Source organism: Aquarana catesbeiana, linkage group LG11 (assembly GCF_042186555.1).
Source record: "Aquarana catesbeiana isolate 2022-GZ linkage group LG11, ASM4218655v1, whole genome shotgun sequence".
Classification (NCBI taxonomy): Eukaryota; Metazoa; Chordata; class Amphibia; order Anura; family Ranidae; genus Aquarana; species Aquarana catesbeiana.
In genome coordinates this window covers 164560060-164584719 of record NC_133334.1, presented here as the reverse complement: position 1 = coordinate 164584719, position 24660 = coordinate 164560060, and the positions used below count along the sequence as shown (strand labels likewise).

Below are 24660 nucleotides of genomic sequence, written 5' to 3'. Positions count from 1 at the left end.
AGAAGCCTACAGCAAATATTTCCTGATTATCAGTTTAAACCTTTTAATTTCATTATTTTTTATACTTTTTTTGTTTAGATTATTTTACTTATATACACATGCACTTGTATAATGTGTTAAGTGGTGTATAGTATTCATAATGTCCACAGGAGTGAGGTACGGGAGGGGTTGGAGGAGTAATGGTTGGAGATGAGAGGTGAGGTCACTGAAGTTAATAGATTCCGGGATACCCCTAAACTTAATATTATTCCTCCGAGACCTATCCTCAAAATCAGCGATTTCAGCCTGCAACTGTTGAAGTGCCTTTGAGTGTTAATCAAAAGCATCCATCATTTCATTGTGAAGTGTGGTGTGGTCACTAATTTGCCTCTCTAAAGAGTCAGTATGTTCCTCCACCTGATCAATTTTGGAGTGTAAATGAAAATTAGATGAGCTTAGCTGCATGTGTAGTGATAATAACATCAGTTTCAATGAGTACTCTGAGGCAGGATTATCACTGGTAGGAAGTACAGCCAAAGACCCAGTGCAGTCCCCTTCGGTGTGCATAATGTCAGAGGTAGCCCAGTGTTGCTTTTTAGAAAATTGTGCTTTATCTGGGAAATGGGCTAGGGAGAAGTTGCTCTATTACCTCTATCTGAAGCAGGCTGCATTGAGATAGCAAGTTCAGAGGTGATGCTATCCATATCATTCTGGCCATTCAATTCCTCCAGAGCACGACTGGGTCTCTGTGCTTGTTTGTAGAGCTCTGCTCCTGCGCCATAATGAGGATGCTGCATAGCTGGAAGGGAGCAGAAAATCGTCCTTCGGCAAAGCAGAACTGTGAGATTGTGCAGCCATCTTGCTCCACAGCCAGTCACTCCCTGCTGTTCTATGCATTTTGAAATTCCAACATAGATGCGCTGAGACCAGAATAATAATCTAATTATAAATGCTTTATTACTCCCCTTTCTGGATCTAAATATAATCTCCCGAGGCAAGGAACCATGCAAGTATGTAGCTTGGTCCTCCCACTATGATTTGCTGTCATATTTATCACATGTTTAGGAATCTATCAGATGATTTTAAAAGATTATCTCAGTCCTCCTAGAGCTTCAATATTTTCTATGTAGCGAGATAGCAAGATAATTTCTTGTATTATAAGATGCATAGATTTAAAGGTAAATTCACCCTTTCAGGAAGATGTCAGATGATAAACTACTTCCTTGTACTGGTTTTTCCATCTCAAATACCAAATTTCAGTATGAAGTAATGGAGGATTTTTTTATGGAACACACTGGAGGCTGACCTAGGGCCTGTCCTAAAAGTCTGAAAAAATGTTTTCTTTTCTGCAGCAGAGGAACATTAATGGTATATTGGTACATAGGGGATCTGGAATTTAGAAAAAAAGGTGAACTTGGCCTTTAAGAAAAATAAATAATATTGTCCTTATACAAAGCATTAGTACAATTAGTTGTTATCCATTTTGGATCATGAGGATACATTTTTACACGTTTGTGCTCCTTTTCAGGTGTGGATAGGTTCAGTGATGACATTTACAGGATGCTTGGTTTTAGGCCTGGCCTATACTGGAGACTCTGCTGGAAATTTGTTAGCCCTGCCTTCTTGTTGGTAAGTAAAATTACTTGAAGACAATTTAAAGGTTTGTTAAAGTGTGCTCACTTTAAGGGTTTGTTAAAGTGTTCTGAGTGGATGGTGTTAAATGTTAAGAGATGGGTAAATGTTATGTTAGTGGATGGGAGAAGTTACATGTTTGTTTTAGGGGTTAAACATTAATTGTTGAGGTATGGGATTGGTTAATGTAGATGTAAATACATGTCCTGAATAAACTTTACCATGATAATGTTTTTCAAAGTAATTTTCACTAGTTTTCAACATTTTTAAATATGCAGCTCTCATTAACATGATACCTAGGGAATCCTGCCATGAGGATGCTTGCTTAGGCACCTTCATAGGATGAAACACTCTGGTCTTATCTCCTAGCTGTGCTCCTGCATTGTCATCCTTTCATAGGGACTTCTGATGGAGACTACAAGCAGTGTTATGCAGTCATCACTAGAGTGAAGGAAAGTGACTGCAGATAGTTTGCTTGAGATCAGCAGCGCTGAGATGCAAGACAGTACAACAATAGCTGTTATTTTAAAAATGGCAAATGTTTTTGATACACAGTGCTTCACAAACTAAATGTCATTCAGTTAGGATTTACATCTACTTTATTTATTAATGGGGTGATTTACTACGCAGGATACGCAGGATGGGGAATGTCAGTATTCATGCTAGTTCTTGGAGTTTTACACTGAAAACTACTAGTGCAAAGAACACATGTATTGCTTCTAAAGCCCTTGCATACTTATTAAAGCTGAACTCTAGGCAACCAGCTGGATACACATATAAATACATACCGGGAAACTATATTACCTACCAAATAATCTAAGTATTTCTGTTTATCCAGTCCAAAGATTTACACAGCCCTGCCACATAGCAAAGTTCTGTCTACTGAGAGGTTGGGGGGTTGGCCTGATCATTGTCTGCTGCAGTTCCACTTTTACTTACAGATTGTAACTGAAGATTGAAGGGAGAATCAATTCATTGATGAGCTCATTTCTTTGTCACTCATTTCCTGCTATCAGCATGGGAGGATTTATTATGCAGAATACTTCTGTTAGTTAAACATTGGTCAAATACAGTATTTATACTGTAGTGTAACGGTCACAGCCAAATAATCAGACCAGTGGTGTTGTGCAATATCTACTTTACTTAAAAATAAACCTCAACATAAATTGCTCCGGAAATCGTGCAAAACTGGGTATACAGTACAGAACATTAATATGAACCGTAAAGAAAGTGGATATAACAATTATACTGCCGTTCAGCTAATGTCCACAAGGTGGCAGCAGCGTGTTCTGAGTCCAATCTATAGATAGCATAGAGAGCTAAAGAATCTCACGTGTCCAGAATAGTAATCGTTCGACCAACAGAACTGTGAGCTGAGCGGACCTCCTGCTGACACAAATTTCCCACTGGCACTGCTTTCTACTTGCTTCAGTCAGGGGGTTCTGGTGGCTGGAGATAGGGCCAACTCACTTCATGGACAGCTTCCACCAATGGACTATAACATAGTCCTCTCCAGTGACTGTGGCTTGGTAAGATACTGCGTGCTCTTGTGCTCACTGCTGGTGGCCCACACACCAGACTTAACAGGGGAAGCTGGGTGGAGCTGACTTTTATATCCCCCGGGCATGTCCAGGAGCTCAGAGGATTGTGGGGAGTTAAGTTAAAGGGACCTGCACCAGAATCTGGACAAAGGGGCATCCCATTACACTCCACCCCGCTTGAACTTGCGATTCCAGGCAAGTTTACTGACCAGACAAAGTCCTCCTGTGCAAAGCGTTCAGGTGGTTTCCCAAAGTTGTGCCTCTGAGAGCATCTCAAGGGTTGAGGTTCAGGCTCCTCTTCAGGAGCAGGCAAAGGTACATCTTCACTTTCAGGCATCTCAGTGGACAGTGGGTCAGAGGGCTCCACAGCAGGAGTAGGAATCCGAGCTGGGCAATCATTGGGCTGCATGGCATTGTCCGTATCTGTAATCTCTCCTGGGAGATTTGGAGGCAGCAGTGAGGGGACAGGGAGTAGCCACCACTGATTCTCTGCTGGGGCTGCTACGGGTGGCTCGAAAACCTGTTCCTCCGGCTCTCTAGATAAGCTCTCAGGCACCTCTACATAATTTCTAATAGGTTTAAGGAGCCGGCGGTTTAGCCGCCTCGGCCTGTCTTGTGTTTTTTTTTTCTTCTGGACATCATAGACTGGCACCCTGGTATTGGTTGCTGTAGCACAACTCCGGGCACTTCCTCCCATGGAGTTTGTAGCTTGCCCTGCTGATGTGCACCTTTGCGCCTGATCAAGACCCTGTCTTCCGGTTTCAGGTCATAGACCTCCGTTCCTGACTCTTCTTGTTCCACCCAAGTTCGCTCCTTTACATACTGTTGGACTTCTGACAGGCATCGCCTCTACTCTCGAATCCAGGTTGCTGGAGTATACTCCAGTTCTTCAGTGGGGACAGCACCCCATAGATCTGTGGGTCCCCCAAGAGTACAACCAAACATCACGTGGTAAGGAGAATGAGCTGTCGCTGAGTGCACAGTATGATTATACTTCTAAACACTTCGGCCAAGTAATGGGTCCATCTGGTTCGTCTCTCACGGGCCAGCCCTCTCAACAGTTGTATCAGGGTACGATTAAACCTCTTGCAGGCTCCGTTACCCTGTGGGTGGTATGGGGTCGTATGCGTCTTCTTGAAAACCTAAGGAGCGACACCACTCCTGGAAGAATTCACTTTCAAAGCAGGGCCCTTGATCTGAATGTATCTTCTTAGGGCAACCATAAGGGAGACAGAAGTGCTTCCACACTGCTTGAGCTGCAGTCTTTGCAGTCTGGTCACGAGTTGGTACAGCTACTGCAAACTTGGTAAAGTGGTCCACCATGACAAGGACATGGCCATGTCCATCTTCTGACATGTCGAGGGTGAGGAAGTCAACTGTTAATACTTCCAATGGGGAAGACGTGTGCCAAGTCATAGGAGGCACCTGGACCTCAGCCCCTTTGGTCACAGAGCATACCGCACTTGCCGACATATCTGATCAATCAACTGGAAAAGCCCCACACACATGGCTTGCCTTTTGAACCAGGCAAATGTCTTGTGGACACGCCAGTGTCCTCCTTCTACATGGATCCTTTCTGCCACTGGTCGAGCTCTGGCCCGCGACAGTACGACCTGCCAGGTTACCGAAGAGTCATGGGGGAACATTATTCAGCGATACAATATGCCATTTCTCAGGAGGCGTGCAGCAGTTTTTGTATTTCTGGTAGCAGTTGTGATCTTTCACTTCTACTGGGCCAGCGCCATAACTGCATTGACTCTATGACTGGAGCAATCACAGGGTCATCCTTCTGCGTTTTTGCCCAGTTATAATCCTCCAATACCTGGATGAGGTCCACCCGTGGTCTACTCTTAGATCTAGCCCCCATTAAGGGTGGGATTTCTTTGTCTTTGGCCTCTTCATCCGCATCTCACTGTGGTTGTGCTGAAGGGCACCGTGATAGGGTCATCTGCCACGTGGTTCCCCTTTCCCGGGTGGTAATGCAGGGAAAAGTCAAACTTTGCCAGACGTGCTGCCCATCTTTGTTCCAGAGCGCCAAGTTTGGATGTCTGGAGATGTACTAAGGGGTTATTGTCCGTCCAGACTTTGAACTTAGACCCTGTGAGATACTCTGCAAAACGTTCTTTGACGGCCCACACCAGCGCTAACAGTTCCAACTTGAAGGAGCTGTAGTTTGCAGGGTTTCTCTTGGTTGGATGAAGACTTTGACTGGCATAAGCAATAACCCGTTCCTTACCATCTTGCATTTGTGAGAGCACGGCCCCCAGGTCCTGGTTACTAGCATCAGTTTGTAACCAAAAGGGAAGGGAGAAATCCGCAAAGGCCAATACAGGGGCTGACACCAACCGTTGCTTTAAGAAGTCAAATGCCTCCTGCTGTTCCAGTCCCCATTCTACCCTCTTGTGACCTCCTTTCTGGTCTACTGCATATAGTAACTTCTTGATTGGAGCAGCATAATGGGAGTAGTGCTTGATGAAGCGTCGATAGTGCCCCGCTAACCTTAGGAGGGCTCTAACCTCAGTCACGGTCGATGGTGCCTTCCATTCTTGTATTACCTTGATTTTCTCTGGGTTGGGGAGCACTCCCTGTTTTGAAATGACATGTCCAAAATATTCAATCTCACATTTGGCCAAATATTCAATCTCACAGGTGGCATTTTTTTGGCTTAAGCTTCAGCCCATACTGATGTAGCCGGGCTAGAACAGCATCGAGGTGGGCGAGGTGTTCCTCGAAGGTGGCAGAGAACACCACTATATCATCAAGATAAATCAAGATGCTATCCAAGTTCATATCCCCAAGACAATGCTCCATTGTCCTCTGGAAGGTAGCAGGTGCATTGTTCAGCCCTAAAGGCATTCTCTTGAACTGCCATAGACCCATAGGGGTGATGAAAGCAGTTTTTGGTAGATCTGCTTTGACAGCATTTAACCGTTTATAATCTACACATAAGCGGAGGGTGCCATCCTTTTTCCGCACTAATACAACGAGAGCTGCCCATGTGCTCTTGCTGTCTTCAATTACGCCTTGTTGCATCATCTGTTCCAACATCTGCTTGACTTCCTGATAAAGGTTAGGGAGTATGCTTCTGTAGCGATCCCGGATGGGTGGATTTCCTCCTGTTGAGATCTCATATTCAATTCCATTGCTAGAGCCCAGGTCAAAATCCCCCTGGGAAAACGCCTCTGACCACTTATCCACCAGTTGCCTTACTGCTTCTATCTGAGTGGGTGTGAGTTCCTCCGTGGACAGCTGTAGAAGTGGAAGTATCTGTTCTCTTACCCATGCTGGATCTGCTCCTACTGAACATTTGGCAACATTCAGCTACATAACGTCGTTCATGAAATTTCTGGAGCTCTATGTGGTCCATTTTGGGAGAAATCACACCTGAAATCAGGGCCAGTTCTGCCACTGGTGTCCCTGGGGGCAAGTGAAGTGGAATCATCTTGTTGTTCCACATCCTAACTAGCATGGTGCCTTGACAAACTACTGTGATAGTTCTAGCAACAAACGAGGCCATATCTGAGGGTAAGGGTTCCACTAGCACTGGGACGCCCTGCAGTCTATGGCATGATCCAACATTCATGGGAAGTACAAGTTCTTTGCAGGGAGGTATTACAATCTCTGTCCAAAAAGAACCCTCACAACACCAGCCTTTTCATTAATGTTTGCGATACTTGCGTCAGAGTCCTTTAGTGCTGCCAAGGTAAGGAGCAGCTTTCTAACTTCTTTAGGTGGTCCCAGGTGTGTAGGACACCATTTTAACAGCGCTAGCCTCAGCCCCTGGATGATATTCATGCCCAGTATCACCTGCAGTCGAACTTTTCCGGATGCTCGTGTAACCACAACACCTTTTTGGCCACGGTCCTGTCCCCACAGTTCTACTTTCATCCAGGTAATCCCAACCACTTCTATAGGAAGTTCATTGGCAGCTGTCAGTGAGATCCAGGGGGCATCCTGACTCATTTTCTTCTTTGGGAAGTGTCGCTGGAACAAGGGTTCTGGTAGAATTATGACTTGGGACCCAGTGTCGAAGAGTCATTCGACCTCTTGGCCATCGAAGTACCCGTGTACCACAGGGCAATCGACCACCATGCCCTCTGTGTCTGACGGGGGAGTCGTTTTGCTGGGCCACCCCACTGCTTGACTCTTAGCGGCGGGGTGCTCTGAGTTTAATGGCTCTCTCGGTATTCGATCAGGACAGTCCCTTAAATGATGTCCCTTTTGTCGACAGCCCCAACATGAGGGTGATCTCTTCCGTCTTAGTCGTCTGCGGGGCGGTGATCGGTTTCTCCATGAAGCGGTGTGCTCCCTTGGCCCCCTTGGATTGTCTCGCTCACGTCTCAGCGTGGGAAGTTCTGTCTGGAGCTGGGCCATTCCTTCTGTCAGCTTGTGGATGGCCACCTCCCACAGGGCTGTGTGTCCAGTTTGTGGCGGTTTACATGGTTTATCACCTTTGCTGGCCATGAGGATGTCCATACTGGCACGTCTGGGTTCTGAATATAGGATAGCTACTTCCAGAATTTCATGGAATTTTAAGTTTGGGTTACTTCTGTCCTTCTCTTGTAACTTTTCCCTGACTTTGTCAGACAGAAGCCCATCCACAAACTGATCCTTCAGCCACCCATCTGTATCACTCCAGCCAGCACGTCCTGCTCGCCTCCTCTCCTTGCGGCAGATCTTGGCTGCTATATCCTGCAGTTGCAGGGCGTACTGCGATATGGATTCTCCCACTCTCTGCCTTCTACTGATAAAGCGAGCTCTAAGATCCCCTAATGCAACCGTCTGGGTGTACACTGCTTCCAAGCGGCTGATTATCTTGTCTAGGGAGTCCTGGTCCTCTGCTGGAAGGTGTAGGATCAACTTCCTTGCTACCCCTTCAAGGGCACTAATGGCCAGGTCTGCCTGCTGCGCAGGTGGGACCCCATACGACCGGATCAAGCCCCGCAACCTCCTAATCCAATCATCTAAGTCCTGATCTGGTCCTGTGTACTTAGGCAGCTGTTGTGGTAGCAATCCTGCCAGCAATAGAGAAGCTATGGCAGACTGCTAAACTCCCTCAGTGCCGCTGCTGACTGGCTGCTGCTGTTCTCCTTATCACTGTCTGACATGGCTGTATCCTGTTTGTGACGCCAAGTGTAGTGTAATGGTCACAGCCAAATAATCAGACCAGTGGTGATGTGCAATATCTACTTTACTTAACAGTGAACCTCAACATAAATTGCACTGGAAATCATGTGAAACTGGGTATACAGTACAGAACATTAATATGAACCATAAAGAAAGCAGATATAACAATTATACTGCCGTTCAGCTAATGTCCACAAGGTGGCAGCAGCGTGTTCTGAGTCCAATCTACAGATAGCATAAAGAACTAAAGAATCTCATGTGTCCAGAATAGTAATCGTTCGACCAACAGAACTGTGAGCTGAGCGGACCTCCTGCTGACACAACTTCCTGCTGGCACTACTTTCTACTTGCTTCGGTCAGGGGGTTCTGGTGGCTGGAGATAGGGCCAACTCACTTCATGGACAGCTTCCACCAATGGACTGTAACAGAGTCCTCCCCAGTGACTGGGGCTTGGTAAGAAACTGCGTGCTCTTGTGCTCACTGCTGGTGGCCCGCACACCAGACTTAACAGGGGAGGACCCAGCACCTGGGAACAGCTCACTTGCCCAGTCACTGCTGTCCCATCAGGCAGGATCTCTCTGAGCACAGGAAGCTGGGTAGAGCTGACTTTTATATCCCCCGGACGTGTACAGGAGCTCAGAGGATTGTGGAGAGTTGAGTTAAAGGGACCTGCACCAGAATCTGGACAAAGGGGCATCCCATTACAATACTACTTCTTGTACCTGGAAGTTTTACACTGAAAACGCTCGCTGGCATCCGATCCTGTCTGCCAAAATCAGACAAATAGGGGAACCATTCCACATTCTACTGGCGGATCGGATTACAGTCAGATGGAAATGAACAGGCCATGCATTTCCATCTAACCTCCCTATAGAGGGCTCCTCATAGCAGAGCGGACACAAATCTGTCATCTGCCTGCTCAGCAGGGATCAGTGGAGAGATCCCCTGCTCAGCAGGTGGATACGCATTATGGCATCCTTCCCGTGTGAAAGGGGTCTAAGTTGGTTCTTTATTAAAGTTGAACTCTAGGCAAACAGCAGCATACACAGATGAGATGCATATAGGGAGCTGTTTTACCTACCAGATAATTTAAGTATTTCTGTTCATCCAGTCCCAAGATTTACACAGCTCTGCCCCCTACTAGCAAAGTCCCATCTCTCGAACATCCCCATCTTTGGGGGGGTGGGGGGTTGATCATTCTCTGCTACAGGTTGTGAAAGGACAATGAAGGGTGAAGCAGTTTTTTGTCACTCAGTACCTGATATCAGCATAAATCAAGCATGATCCTTGCACTGCAGCACACCAGATTGGCTCCTTGCACTGCAGCACACCAGATTGGCTCCTTGCACTGCAGCACACCAGATTGGCTCCTTGCACTGCTTTCCCCTCCCCCTGTATATAGTAGACAGTAGGCTAAGAATTCCACATAACATCAGGCACTTACTCTACTTGAATTTAAGCAAACACATTTAGATATGCATCAATGGTTACAGAGCCGCACTAAATTGTGCCATTTATATTAGTCTGGAGTTCAGCTTTAAGTAAGTATGTTTTTCACTTAGCTAATTAAACCCGTATTTTTTAAATGCTCAATCATGCACAAAGGTTTTAAAATGTACATTGCACATGCCTGTATAATATATCTAGAGTATAAATCCAGTACGTCTTTTTACAAAATGAATGTTTCAAAGTTTCCTCTATACTAGGATGCTAAAATCTTTTTCTATTCCTCATCTTGAGTACTGTCCATGATACTTTTTTTACTTGCACTAACATACAATTTTTCATGAAAAGTTCCCCTTACTATTATATAATACTACAGCTCTATCCATATAAGCTGTACCTGATCGCTCAGCTCCTGTAAACTCTGGCAAATGAGTGATCGATGCAAGATGAAGGAAAGGTAGAAAAAAATTGATTGGCGGAGTATTTAGTGGGGTATAAAACTGCTTTAATGCTATGTTGGTACACAGGGAAGCTGCAATTTAAAAATGTGAACTTAGCATTTAAAAGCAATAATGAAAACCAGGCTCAGGATAGCAAAATTATGTACAGTATACAACGCATAATGCTGAAAAAACAGGTTCAAAATGGCAAAGAACATGAGCTTGGTGACCATTAGACTGTGTATTGTCAAAACGACTGGCTTTTCCTGGGAATCTTGGAGATAAAGGTGGAAGCTGAAGACAGCCACCATTGAATCCCTGATGGCAGAGATTTTTTTTGTCTGTAGGTTCATGTTTTTTCTTATGTTCTTTCACTTTGAATATAGTAGACTGGTACTCCTGAGAAAGGGCTGTTATAGAACAACTCCAGAGAATTCTACCCACAGTGTTGCAATTTTCCTTGCTAGTATGCACCCTTACATTGCACTAGCAATTGGTCCCCAGGTTGTAAGAACAAAGTGTGACTCTTCCAACTCTTCTTGATCCATCCCCTGTCTTTAACAAACTGTTGGACTTTAGACATGCATTGTTTCCATTCCAAAATCCAGGAAGTTGGAGTGTGTTCTTCTGTGGGCACTGGATATGAGAATACTACCAAGCCAAATTGAATTTATGTATAGAGTCCCTCACCTCATCCCAAACTAGTCATGGGAAAAAAATAAAAGGAAATTGCCCCGGGGATTGTATGGGTGGGGAGTTAGGTTCATATATAACAGGTAAAGAGAGTAGAAAAATAGTAAAAAATAATTATAAACTTTATTCAAAAATTACATGAAATACATGGTTAAAAAACAATTCATACAGTTAAACTCCTGCACTATGTCAGAAGGGGCTCTGAGATAAAAGAACACAATCGAACATGACAATCAGGATACCCAACGTGTTTCGGGCTATTGTTAGTACAGATCCCTCTTCAGGGGTTTTGTGAGGATATACTGTATGATCTATAATAAAAAGTACATAGATAGAAAGTAGTAATCATCATTCGAAAATGCATGAAATAAAATGTGAATAGTGGGGATAGGAGCATGGGGGATGACAAAAAAAGAAAACAACAATAATAAAAGGACTTACTAGTTCAAAGACAATAATCATGTCCTAGATAGATGGTGATTTGATGGTGTAACAGATAACACTCCGAACTCCGGTCTCTGGAGTTCAATAATACACTTTTAGGAAAGTAGAGCAGTGTGTAAGCCGGATATATTGGGGGCTAAAAGCTGGAAGGTATGTAGCACTTCCCCAGTGTGTCTGGCAGAGCATAGCATCAAAATGGGGACCAGCCAGATGTGTCAGGCCAAGTCCACAAGGAACAGCAAAAAGAAGGGTACAGGCCCCTAAACATAAATATATGATAATAATAATGCAAGGATATATAATATAAATGTATATGATTGAAAATGATGACAATGTATACTGGATAAAAGTTAATAAAAAGGAAGGGGCCAGGTGACTAATAAAGCGGCCATAAAGTGCAGGCAGTTTCATATAGTATCACACGCTTGCATGCAAACACTGGCTGAAAAAGCATACAATGGTTATGGGGTAGTATAATGGCCAAAGAGTGGAATATTTCAAAGGGATGTGCTGATAAGTGGCTTAGATAAACTGTTGTATAGAAAAGAGTAATAATAAAGTAAACAGAAGCCACAATACAGCTAAAAATTATGTTTAAAGATTAAGCAGTATGGATACCTAAATAAGTACCCTATGACTCGAATAGCTAATTACAAAAGCTGAAGATTAGTAGTCAAGAGCTCAAATATACAGAGCAGGCACTTACTTAATAGCTGAAACCGCAATAAAGACGCCTTATTCCTATGTGTGGAGTCTAATCTTCTGTGGGCACTGCGTTCATATTATTCCACTGCGATCATCCAACAATATTCTACACACCAACAAACTACTAAATACATTATCATAAACCGTGTACCAAACAAAATGACCCAAAAGTGTGGCTTATCAAGTACCAAGACATTTTGTATGTGCATATAACAACAATTATTATTATATCACAGGATTTATATAGCGCCAACAGTTTATGCAGTTCTTTACCACATAGGTCAGACAGTACAATTACACTACAGCTTAATACAGTAAGAATCAGAGGGCCCTGCTCATTAGAGCTTACAATCTAAGAGGGACAGTCAAGAGATACAAAAGGGAATAACTGTGGGGGATGGGCTGATGGCAAAAATAAATGTACAGTTGTTAGGTGGGGGCAGGATAGGCCTTTCTAAAGAGATGAGTTTTCAGGGATCATCTACAAGTAGACAAAGTAAGAGATAGTCAGACATATTGGGGTAGGGAGTTCCGGAGAATGGAAGAGGCTCTGGAGAAGTCCTGGAGGAGAGCACGAGAGGGGTGACAAGGGAGCTAATAGAGCAGGAGGCCTTGTGAGGATACAGCACTGCGTTACTTTAACTGACAATTTTGTGTTCATGCGGGGCTGTACCTTAAAAAAATATATGTCCTTTTTTTCTCACAAATAAGCTTTCTTTTGGTGGTATTTGATCACCTCTGCAGTTTTTATTTTTTGCACTGTAAACAAAAAAAGACCGACAATTTTGAAAAAGAATAATATTTTTTACTTTCTGCTTTAAAACACATCCAATAAAAAAATGTAAAAATGTCTTCATCAATTTAGACCAATATGTATTCTGCTATATATTTTTGGTAAAAAAAAATCCCAAGAAGCGTATATTAATTGGTTTGTGCAAAAGTTATAGTGTCTAGAAACTATGGGATATTTTTATTTATTAATTTTTCTTACTAGTAATGGCGGCGATCAGCGCCTTTAGCGGGACTGTTATATTGTGGCAGACAAATCGGACACTAACACTTTTGACACTTTTTGGGGACCAGTGACACTAATACAGTGATCAGTGCTAAAAAGTGTGCATTGTCACTGTACTAATGACACTGGTTGGGAAGGGATTAATATCAGGGGCGATCAAAGGGTTAACTGTGTGCCTAGGCGGTGTCTCTGTGTAGTGGTGGGGGTGCTTTTACTAGTGGAAGACATGGATCCATGCCTTTTGTACTGACAGAGCGGCAATCTACCTTGTTTACATAGGCAGACCGCCCTTCTCCCTCTGTACTGAAGGATCGACGGGTGCCAGCAGACATCCAGTCCACGGTACCCGCCAATCAGCTCCTGCTGTGTGTAATCACAGTGAGTGCGTCCCAGACCCGGAAGTGTCGGATCACATACTAGGTACTAGGCAGCCATGCCACTGGTTAACAATGTTGAAAACTAGTTATTCATTGGTCGTATGTGCTGTGCCTCATGTAAAGTCCCAGGTCAAATAAATTGGTTGTATGGAGATATTAATGAAGAGATGGAGGCACATCACTGGGTGCACCAGGCCACATTCTGTTTTGTTACAGATGGTCGCTCATTCGGTTGTAGACCAGAAGTTCAAGAGGGGAGTAAGCAGATAAGGCATAGGTTGTTAAGTTCGGTGTGATCCAGTGAGGGCTTTTTAAGTATTGGTGTGACTAGTGCTTGTTTTAGAGAATTGTGGAAGAAGCCAGAAGCAGTGGCAGCCCATCTATACGGGCGCTGCCCCCAATCCATGCGCCTGGCCCCTAATCTACATGCAGGGCGCTGGACGCATTGATTCCAATGTTTTTTTTTTTTAAGAAGCACATGATTAGAGACTGAGGCTCTAATTGGCTTCAAAAATTCTCTGCACCCCGAGGCCCACCCAGTTGTGTGACAATAGCAAAATAATATTCGCTATTTTCTTCATGATTTTCCTCCCGGCCAATCCGGAAAATCAGGAAAGGAGTCCTGAGACCAGATTTGGCTGAGAGGAGAAGTACTTGTATTGGAGGAGAAGAGGTAGAGGCGGAGGAGGTGCAGGTGAAGCTGCCGTGAAGCCGAGGAGGAGAAGACGCCGCCCGGAGGAAGCGCTGCCGTGACCTAGATGGGGTAAGTGGGGGCTGGTCCGATCCACCAGGGGGAGAGGGGATTCGGGGGTGTGGGGTGCTGCTGATTTGACTGACCGGGGCTGGGAGGGGGGATGGCAGATGGATTGTTTTCCGCCCCCCCCAAATAATATATATTTCACCAGCCTCCACTGGCCAGAAGAGAGGGAGAGGTTGAAGATGTGAGTTAGAGAGTGTAGGATAGAGCCAGAGGGTGACCGTAGCATTTGCGAGGGAACAGGGTCCAGGGGCAGGCAGTTAGGTGGGCATTAGAAAAAAGTTTAGCAACATCGTCTGTAGTGGTGGGGTTGAATGAGGGAAATAATGATTGCACCTGTTGACATGGGGTGCTAAGTGGGGGAGATATCTGCGCATTAGAGATCTCCTCACAAATTGTATCAATCTTATTTTTAAGTGATTGCCAATCTCCTGGGCAGTGAGTGAGTTAGTGGGTGGAGGCAGTGGAGGATGAAGAATGAGAGTTGAAGGTAGAGAAGAGTTGATGGGGACTGGATGAGAAGGTGTTAATGAGAGTGATAAAATAAGTCTGCTTGACAGTAAGAGCCGGTTCACACGGGGGCGACTTGTCAGGCGACCTGGCCACCTGACAAGTCGCCTCCCGTTCTGTACAATGGAACCGTTTTAATCGGAGCGACGCAAGTCGCTCCGACTTAGAAGAAAGGTTCCTGTACTACTTTGGGGGCGACTTGCATAGACTTCTATACAGAAGTCGTCTTGCAAGTCGCCGTGGCAGTCGTGTGCAGGTCGCCTCGGTGAGGCGACCTACAAGTCGTGCCGCTTCTAGTGTGAACCGGCTCTGAGGAGACAGGAATAGTATTTTGGAGGGAAGATTTATATTGGTTGAAATCGTTCTGAGACTTACAGCACAGGCGCTCAGGAACACTGCTAAATTTTTTTTTTCCATCATAGATTTTTATTGATTTTTGTGAAGAACATATATCAATACAATGTGCACATTGTATAGTAGATACAGTACAATCATTTAGATGTATACAAATAAACAGATTAGCTGGTTAACGCTATAACATATAGCAAAGAACTGTCATATTACCAATTTTGATATCGGAAGTTAATTGTTGTATGAGTAGCACTGCCCCAGGTACCCTAATGGGAACACTTTTTCACCTGGGGGGGTGGCACTCTATGAGGACAGTCTCTGACTTGAAGAGATCAGAAGTTAAATAGAGCCTATAGACAAATGCAGTAGCAATATTCAAAATAAAAACTTATCAAGAAAGAACGGTAACGATATGTTGCTTGTCAAGAACATAAGAAAGGGTTTCTAGATCGTCAGGTGTTCGGTTATGAGAGGAATGATGCAGCTCCAGACCACAACTCCCACGGCTTCCACTTATATTTCACAGTGTGTATGAGGCCTGTACTAGAGGCCATCATCATTTCAAAACTGTAGTGAAGGTTCACCGTATCTAGAGTATGTACAACGGAGGGGGCAGTATCCGTTTTCCATAGTCTTGCGATACATAATCTTGCAGCCAATAAAATATGGGTCACTATGTATCTGTATGGTGTTGGTACTGTTTCAATAGTGAGGTTCAGAACAGCTAGATCAGGTGTTGGGTGTAAATCTTGGTGTGTAACGTCTGAGAGTATTTGGAAGATCGTGTTCCAGTAGTTACGCAATCGTGGGCATGTCCAAAAGATGTGGAGTAAGTCCCCCCTGATTGAACAACCGCGCCAGCATTGATCACTTGTAGAAGGATTAAATTTAGCAATTCTGGATGAGGTTAGGTACCATCTGAGATGGAGTTTTTGGGTGTTTTCCCAAAGCGTGGCGCATTTTGTAGATTTATAAATTGACTGGATCGCTTTTTGCCATTGGTGTTCCGTGTAGGTCTGACCTAAGTCATGTTCCCAGTGAATATGGGGGGGTTTCTTGGTAAACTGCAGTTTGTGGTGTAAGATATTATAGAATAGGGATATTCCCTTGCGTTTGGGGATGGAGGACGTTAGATAATCCCATGCTTTAGGATGTATAGTGTACATCTGAAGGTGGGAGTCTCTAAGGCAGTGCGTGACTCGCAGGTAGGTGAAGAGTTCTGTTTGAGGTAAGTTATACTCTTGTTTCAGGAGGGTGAAAGATTTGGGTTTGTCTAGGAGTAGAATATTTTGGATGGTTCGGATGCCTTTCTTGGCCCATTGGTTTAAATTCAAGTCTGGAGAGAGGTGGTGAAGAGATTCAATAGGGATAGGAATGGGAGGAGTGTCGGGTGTGCCGATTCTGTTGTGTATTAGTTTTTTCCATGCTGAGATCGACGCCACCATGGTGGGAGGTATTGCCGCCGATAGTTTTGGACCCCAGGGTGAGCTTATTAGCCAAGATTGTAGGTTTGGACGAAGCAGGTGTGAATGTTCTATTGAGCTCCAAAGCTTGTTAGGATTTGTGCGGAACCACTCATTGAGCTGGTCCAGTATCGCTGCTGTGTGATAGTCTTCGAAGTCTATTGTCCCTGAACCCCCTGCCGATCTGTGATTCCTAAGTGTCGAGTGTGCGCATCTAGGTTTGCTTCCATCCCATATGGTTTTGTTAAGCATGGTTTGCAATGATTTAAAGTAGTATTTAGGCAGGGGTACGGGGAGAGTTCTGAATAGATATAGAATTTGGGGTAGGTGTAGCATTTTGAATGCAGCCAGTCTACCTGACCAAAAAAGGTTGTGTTTGGTTATGGCTTGTGATTCTATCTTTAAATTGGCGAGGAGAGGTTTGAAATTGGCTGCAAATAGGTGTTTAACTGATTTTGTAAGGTGGATTCCTAAGTATGGGATGCTTTGGTCAGCCCAAGCAAAGGGGAATTGTGCTTGTAGCAGGTTTCGAGAAGTGGCGTCTAGTTTAAGGTCTAATATATGGGACTTAGTTATGTTAAGTTTGTAATACGATACGCGACCGAACCAGTCTAGTAATTTTTGGGCTTCAGGAAGGGAGAAATTTGGATTGGTGAGCACTAGTATGACATCATCAGCAAAGAGACTGATTTTATGTGATATTTTTCCTATCGTCAGTCCTGTGAGTAGGGGGTTTGAGCGAACATGTTCCGCGAGTGGTTCTATGATCATGTTGAAAATCAGCGGGGACAGTGGACATCCCTGGCGAGTGCCATTTGTGATGTAAAATGTTTGTGAAAGCATATCTGTAGAGTACACCTTCGCAGATGGGACAGTATATAGAGCCAAGATTGCGTTGTATATGAGGTCCTTGAATCCAAGTTTAGTTAGTACTGCTCTGAGGTAGGACCAGTGTACCCTATCGAATGCCTTCTCTGCGTCCAAAGAGAGGAGCAGAGAAGGCGTTCCGCTAGATTCAATATGATGTATTATGTTTACCATTCTTCTTGTGGCATCAGGGGCTTGTCTGCCTCTAATGAACCCTGCTTGGTCTGTGTGTATTAGATCTGGCATAACAACCATAAGGCATCTGGCAATCGTTTTGGCATATATTTTTACGTCAAGATTCAATAGGGAGATAGGGCGGAAGTTTTGGGGGGAGGTAGGAGCTTTGCCTGGTTTCGGAATAGTAATGATAAGAGCGTCTAGTGATTCATCAGGAAATGTTGAAGAGGAGGCAGCAATGTTGAAGAATTCTGTCAGCTGGGGAAGTAAGTGTCTAGAGAACCTTTTATAGTATTCCCCCGTGAGACCATCCGGTCCTGGGGCTTTGCCCGTTGGCAAGGAGGATATCGTGTCGAGAATTTCCCTGTCCGAAAATGGTTCATTGAGGGAGGTCAATTGAGAGTCTGTCAGCTTTGGTAGTTTAATTTGTTGAAGAAAATTGTTGATATCTTCGTGAGATGGTTGGTAAGTAGTGTGGTCATGCTTGATGTTGTAAAGTTTACTATAGTAGTCGCTGAAGGCGTTCGCTATGTCCTGGGGGTTAGTCAGAGTGTCTGTTGAGTGTGGGTAGGATAAAGTTGGAATTTTGGATTTGATCCTTTGTCCCTTGAGGCGTTGCGCTAGTCTTTTACCTGCTTTATTGGATGTGGAGTATGTGGTAGCTTTGAGCTTGGGCTGGATCAGTTCATAAGAATGGAGAAGAAGTGAGCGCAGGTCTCGTCTTAAGGTCAATAGTTGGGCTTGGGTGTTCGGGTCTGGGTTAGTCTTATGTTGGGATTCAAGAGTTGCAATTTGGGAGGTAAGGGTGTCTATTTGCTGCGTCCTCCTCTTTTTACATACGGAACTCAACTTCATGATAATGCCTCTAATAACCGCTTTGTGCGCGTTCCAAACCGTCACGGGATCCCCCACTGACCCTTTATTTAAATCAAAATAATCGCTTATATGTTTTTCTATACCTAGGGAGTAGGTGGGGTGTTGCAAGATATAATTGTTCGCTCGCCAGAGGAACGTATTCCGCTGGGGTGGCGTGTCGTTAATGGAAATAGAGATTGGGGCGTGGTCTGACCACGTCACGGTGTGGATTACAGATGCGCTGATGTTTTGTAGTAACCATTTGTCTGTAAGGAACAAATAAATTCTGGAATAGGAATTGTGGCGGGGTGAGAAATAGGTATAGTCTTTTTCGGACCCATGATGGCATCTCCACACGTCAAAAATTTCATGTGACGTGAGGAGCTGCCTCAGGGGTGACTCTCTCCTTTTCGCAGGAGAAGTAGAGTCCATGTGGATATCAGGAACTATATTGAAGTCTCCGCAAACTATCAAATGACCTTTGCAGACTGCTCGAGCCTTAGTGAAGGCTTTCTTCAGGAAACTGATCTGGCGAGTGTTGGGGGCGTAGATATTCATTAAGGTATAATTAACTTTGTTGAGGGTGAAGGATAGAATGAGATATCCACAGTTTGGGTCAGGGATTTGTTGTAGTGGTTGGAAGTCCAGCCCTTGTTTGATAGCTATCAGAACTCCTCTTTTCTTGGAACTATATGTGGCATGGTATATTTGGGGGTACTGCCGGTTGCGGCATAGGGCTGTTGCCGCGGGGAGCAGGTGAGTTTCCTGGACACAGAGGATGTCACAGTCCAATTTTACAGCAGTGTGCCAGAGAGAGTGGCGTTTTGCCGGGTGGTTGAGGCCCTTGGCATTGAGGGACACAATGTTGCAGGGCATGTTTAGAGGATAGTGGGTGAGGTGCGTTGAGTGTAGAAGTGTCACTTACAGTTAGTTGCTTGTAGCGTGCGGGCTGCTGCTGGTGGTGTCGGTGATGAAGTTGCTGGACGGTCGGTCACTTGCGTGTTGTTGGAGATCTGGATCGGAAGCCGCAGGAGGGAGCTGAAGGGAAGCAACAAGTTAAAAGGCTGGAAGAGCCAACAGTAAGAACAAGAACTGATATTAGATTTATCTTTCTACTGCAATCTCGCTGTATAAGAAACGTGGCAGCGTAAATATCAGAGAGCTTATAAGAAGCTATGCCACAGGTGGGGGAAAACAGTTAGTGTTCAAAAAGAGAAAAATAGAACAACTAGGAGCATTGCTCAAGGCAGCGAGGGAGAACTGAGCTGTAGAGGTTGTGGCCCAACTTATTCAGGTATTCATGTGGGTATGGTGTATCTTGGGGTTCTGGTTGTTGCGCCTGTGGGAAGAATTTCGTTGTGGCAGAGGGGGGATCCCGTCTGTTGGGGGTTCTAAAATGATGCCCCATTCATGCAGAAGGCGCAGCCCCTTCATCAGGTCGTTGATAGCGTGGGTGGTGCCATTTTTCGTGATGAGGATGGTCGCCGGGTATCTCCATTTGTACAGGATTTTATGGTTGGAGAGGCATTTTGTGATGGGGTTCAGCTTCCTCCTCATTTGTAGAGTGAACTTGGAAAGATCAGGAAAGATCTGTATCGCCTCATAGGGTCTGGGCAGGGGAGCTTTGGCTCTGGCTTCTGTCATCATTTTTTCTTTAATGTGGAAAAAATGGATTCGCATGAGGACGTCTCTTGGTACTGATGTCGCTAGATGAGACGGTTTGGCAATCCTATGAATTCTATCGATAACGATATCTCTGGGGGCCGCGTCAGGTAGAATAGTGTGTATGAGGTCTTTGGCATATTTAGGGAGATCATTTGGGGGTATGGACTCAGGGACCCCTCGCAGTTTGACGTTGTTACGTCAAGAGCGATCTTCCAAATCGGCCAGCTTGGCCCGGACCCAGTGTTGCTCATCTTTAATGTCATCTACCGCGTCTATAATGTCATTCACTGTGGCTGAACACTCTGTCATTCCCCTTTCCATATTAGAGATTCTATTGTCCATAGAGTGCATCTCTGTGGAGATTTTACTGAATAGGGATGATAAATCTGTTATCAGAGAGGTTTGCAGGGACATCAGCATCTCTTATAGGGTTGTGTCTATTACTGGCTGGCCTGAGGTGGGGAAAGATGCCATGGAATTGTGCAGGGCCTGATTAGACTGAAAGGGGTTGAAGGCTTGGGCCTGGGCTGCAGTGCTGACATGAGGAGAATGCGGTTGCGGTGTATCCATCCGCATCCGAGCCTTAGCAGGGCTGGAAGTTAGGGGATCAGATCCAGGGTCATGAGTAGGGGATATAGGCAGAGGAGCTGTGCCCATTTCAGTATGGATGTCATCAGGGAGGTCTGTGTAAGCCTCTCTTGTTTCTGTCAGGCCGCCGGCACCATCTTGGAAAGCACTGATCTTGTCATGGGGAAACAGGAACGTGGTAAGTTTTCTGAGGCCTCGTTCTCCCATCTGTTTACGGGACATTGTCGGTCGGCACTGCGGGCAGCTGTGAGGCGATTTTGGGGCAAATCGCTCCGGTCTGTTGGGCGTTATTTGATCCGGTATTCTCCCTCGCTGTGGAGCTGTGAGATCAAGCAGCCATCTTCAGCGCCGGCTAGCCACCCCCCCCCCCCACTGCTAAATTTTTTGAGACTTCTGGGGTGATCTGTTTGCCAAGGTTGTAGGGGTTGGGGCCTGATTGTGTGTGTAGTGAGCTTGTCGAGGGAGGATGACAGTAAGCTGTTGTAAACAGAATTGGCTAGGTTTGGGCAGGACAGGGGTGAGATTTTGTCATAGAGGTGGTCAGTAGCAGAGTAGAGAACAGTTGGGGTGGCAAAGGTTTCTACAGGTAACTGTTAGGCGGTTGGAGGGAGTGGAGGTGGAAGACAGGAAGAGAGTGAAACTAATAAGGTGGTGATTAGAGAGTGGGAAAGGATTGTTTGACAGAGTGCATAGATAGGATAGGAGAATACCAGGTCAAGGGTGTTGCCATCGTAGTGAGTAGGAGCCTGTATTCATTACTTCAGGTCAAAAGAGGAGGTTAGACTAAGAATTTTAGACATAGCAGGAGTATTAGCATTACCAGGGATATTGAAGTCACCAAGAATGATTGCGATGATTTCAGAAGAGAGAAAGTAGGGTAGCCAGGCAGAGAAGTTCTCAAGGAAGGTTTATACCGGTCCAGGGGGCTGGTAGATCACAGCAATTCTGAGAGAAATGGGAGAAAATAGACAAATACAATGTGCCTCAAGAGAGGAGAGTGTCAGAGAGGGAGGGGGGTGAAGTACCTGATAGGTGCTGCGTGGGGCTAGAAGCATTCCCACTCTGCCTCCCTTCTGTCCACTGAGTCTGGGGGAGTGAGCCCAGAAAAGGCCACCATGGGAGAGGGCAGCAGGAGAAGCAGTGTCGGATTCAGAACCAAGGTTTCGGTAATGACAAGTAGGTTAAAGCTCTGGTCATCAACCCTGTCCTCAGAGCCCACTAACAGGCCAGGTTTTATGTATTACCTTGGGGATATTATATCACCTGTGATGTATTTCAGTTATCTTGCAAACCTGGCCTGTTAGTGGGCCCTGAGGACAGGGTTGATGACCACTGGGTTAAAGGAATTTGTAATAAAGGGGTTGTGGCCCCTTCTAGATAGACTCAAAGAACACTTCCCATTCAAGTGGAGTCCCACCTCTATCCCTTATTTAGGCATCCACCTCACAGCTTCTATTGACCAACTTTACAAAAATAATTATCCACCCATGTTCAAGAAGCTCAAGTCCGACCTTGATCAATGGTCGCTCTATAATCTGTCCTGGCTAGGCAGGTTAAACGCCATAAAAATGACTCTACTCCCCAAGATCCTTTATCTCTTCCGCTCCTTGCCCTTACCAGTCCCCAAACTCCACTTAACTAACTTCCAATCGGCAATTATTTGCTTCACCTGGGGCAAGTTAAATCACCGCCTCCTCAAACAGATGCTCTTTTGCCCCAGAAAAAAAAGGAGGCCTAGGACTTCCTAACCTCTGGTGGTACTACCAGGCGGCCCAACTCTCCCAATTTTCTGTCATCTATTCCAGAGGCCCTAAACCAGACTGGGTGGGAATAGAAAAACAAGCTGTCCCTAACTTTACTTTAGATTTTCTTATTTGACGCCCCCCTAAATCTAGGCCCCCTATCCTATCTCCCACACTGTCCCACTCGATCACCTTGTGTGACTTCCTACACAAATTGAACTCTATAGCTTCATGGTGGCACCCCCTTGCTCATATATTTCATAACCCTCTATTCCCCCCCGGAATGGACATTAGGGCCTTTCAATGGTGGCTTGATAAAGGCCTATATCGAATCGGGCACTTTTTTAATTCCAACGGCCCCCTAAAACTTGGTTACTGCTCCGCTAAATTAAAGATGCCCCCCTCCGAAAGATTCCGCTTTCACCAAATATCACACTTTTTACCCTCTCTGAAACCCAAAGATAATGTCCCCCTCACGGTCACCCCTTATGAGCAGTGGTGCTCCACAGCCATGGATGTGTGGGGAGGAATCTCCCTGATATACTCAGCACTTGCTGACCCATCGGAGAAGGCACCTTATATGCTTAGCTGGGAGCGTGACCTTGAGTTTGAATGGGATTTGGACACTTGGAACGTTCAGGTTTCCAATGCCTTCAAAGGATATCCTTAATGTTTCCCTAGTCGAAGCAAACCTTAAGATTGTTACCCGCTGGTACCTGGTCCCGACTCGGCTAATTAAATTTTTCCCGCAATCATCGCCCCTTTGTTTCAGAGGTTGTGATCACCTGGGCTCCCTGCTACATATCCTTTGGCAATGCCCCAGGATCAGGAGCTTTTGGAACAAATTCTTTGGCCTAATCCGTACAGTTACTGGGGCAGTACTCATCCAAGATCCAACAATTGCCCTCCTGAACAAGAGGATTCCTCATATCACGAAATATACACAAAAACTGATACATTTCATGCTCCTTGAAGCTAAAATAACGATAGCTAGGGCCTGGAAGTCCCCCTCAGTATCTCTGCATTTAGCCAAACAAAAAATTACTTGGATTATGTTCCAGGAGAAAACCTCCAGCACTATATTGGATAAACCCGAACCCTTTAAAAGGTATCTGGGAACCCTGGGCCCAGCACATCGGCATCTCTATATAACCCACTACTTTTTAACCCCCTCTGTAACCCGTTGGTTTTTCATCTCCCCCTCATTGCCTAGCTTTTAATGTGGCTGCACCTGGACCCCCCTTCTACCGGATTTATGACTGCCTCTCCCTTCCATTCTACACTGGTCTTTCCTCTCCCCTCTATTCTTTCTCCTTCCTCATGCACCCCTTTAGACCTAACTATTGGGGTATTTGGACTGGGAGCGTAATATCCCTGCAACTTTTGCTCTCGTATAATGCCTTTCTTTCACAGGGCGACTCTTTTTTTTTGTCAACATTCTACAGGAAAGGCACCCTGCCCTGTTTTTATTCACTAATAGTGCTTCTAATTGTTATTTACATTATTTCCTAAGCTACACTGGTTTTCTCCCAGTGGGTACACAGGCTCACCTTTAGCTACCTTTAAGGGATTGGACCATCGCCCCATGGCACAGATTGCTCCCACTAGGGGTGCCAGGGCGTCTGAGCTAGTCTCGGCCAGCTTCCCGTGACCTACAGTGTACACCACATATATATGCATTCACTGTGTTTTCTTTAAACCTTATTTTGCATTATGCTGATTGCTCATATGCCGATCGTTCTATACAAGAATTTATCCTTTCTCATTTATATTCTTGTAAACCGTCTCCACCCCTGTGTGGGTGTTACTCTGCCCTAATGTTACCCTCCTTGTTATTAATAAAGCTCTTTTGAAAATCAAAAAAAAAAAAGGGGTTGTGGAGGGCGGTGAGTTTGTTACAGACAGAGTGAGCATTCCAGAGGGCACAGGAGAAGGGGAGACTGGTTTTAGGAAATATAGGAATGGAAACTAAGTTCTGTGGATTTCGGCTGCTGCCAGAGGGAGTAGGGTCATGGGCGTCCGCAGAACTTTTTTCAGGGGGGGCATCATTTTAGGGTCACCCATGCGCCGCCCCTTTTTGACAATGTCATTATCACATTGTCATGGTCAGAAACTGCAGGCGTAGTACAGTCCCTAGGATTAGTAATGGATAATGGCGGACAGGCCGTCTTACCAGACCCAGCAAAACTACAGAAGTGATCCCTCCGGCTGGACGATCGCTCACTCTGGATTCCCCGGGGGTGTCTCTGGTCAGTAGTATAGCATGTCTGAGCCACTGCCAGGGTA

At 45.2% G+C, this 24660-nt stretch overlaps 1 protein-coding gene across 1 annotated transcript in view; it reads left to right on the top strand.

Moving 5' to 3' along the window:
- The window catches only part of SLC6A2 (solute carrier family 6 member 2), a 1144495-nt gene that overhangs the window by 883840 nt on the left and 235995 nt on the right, over positions 1-24660 (top strand). The window contains exon 12 of the mRNA XM_073605017.1: positions 1508-1608. Within this exon, the coding sequence (XP_073461118.1) occupies positions 1508-1608 (101 nt within the window). The remainder of the gene's footprint in view (positions 1-1507; positions 1609-24660) is intronic.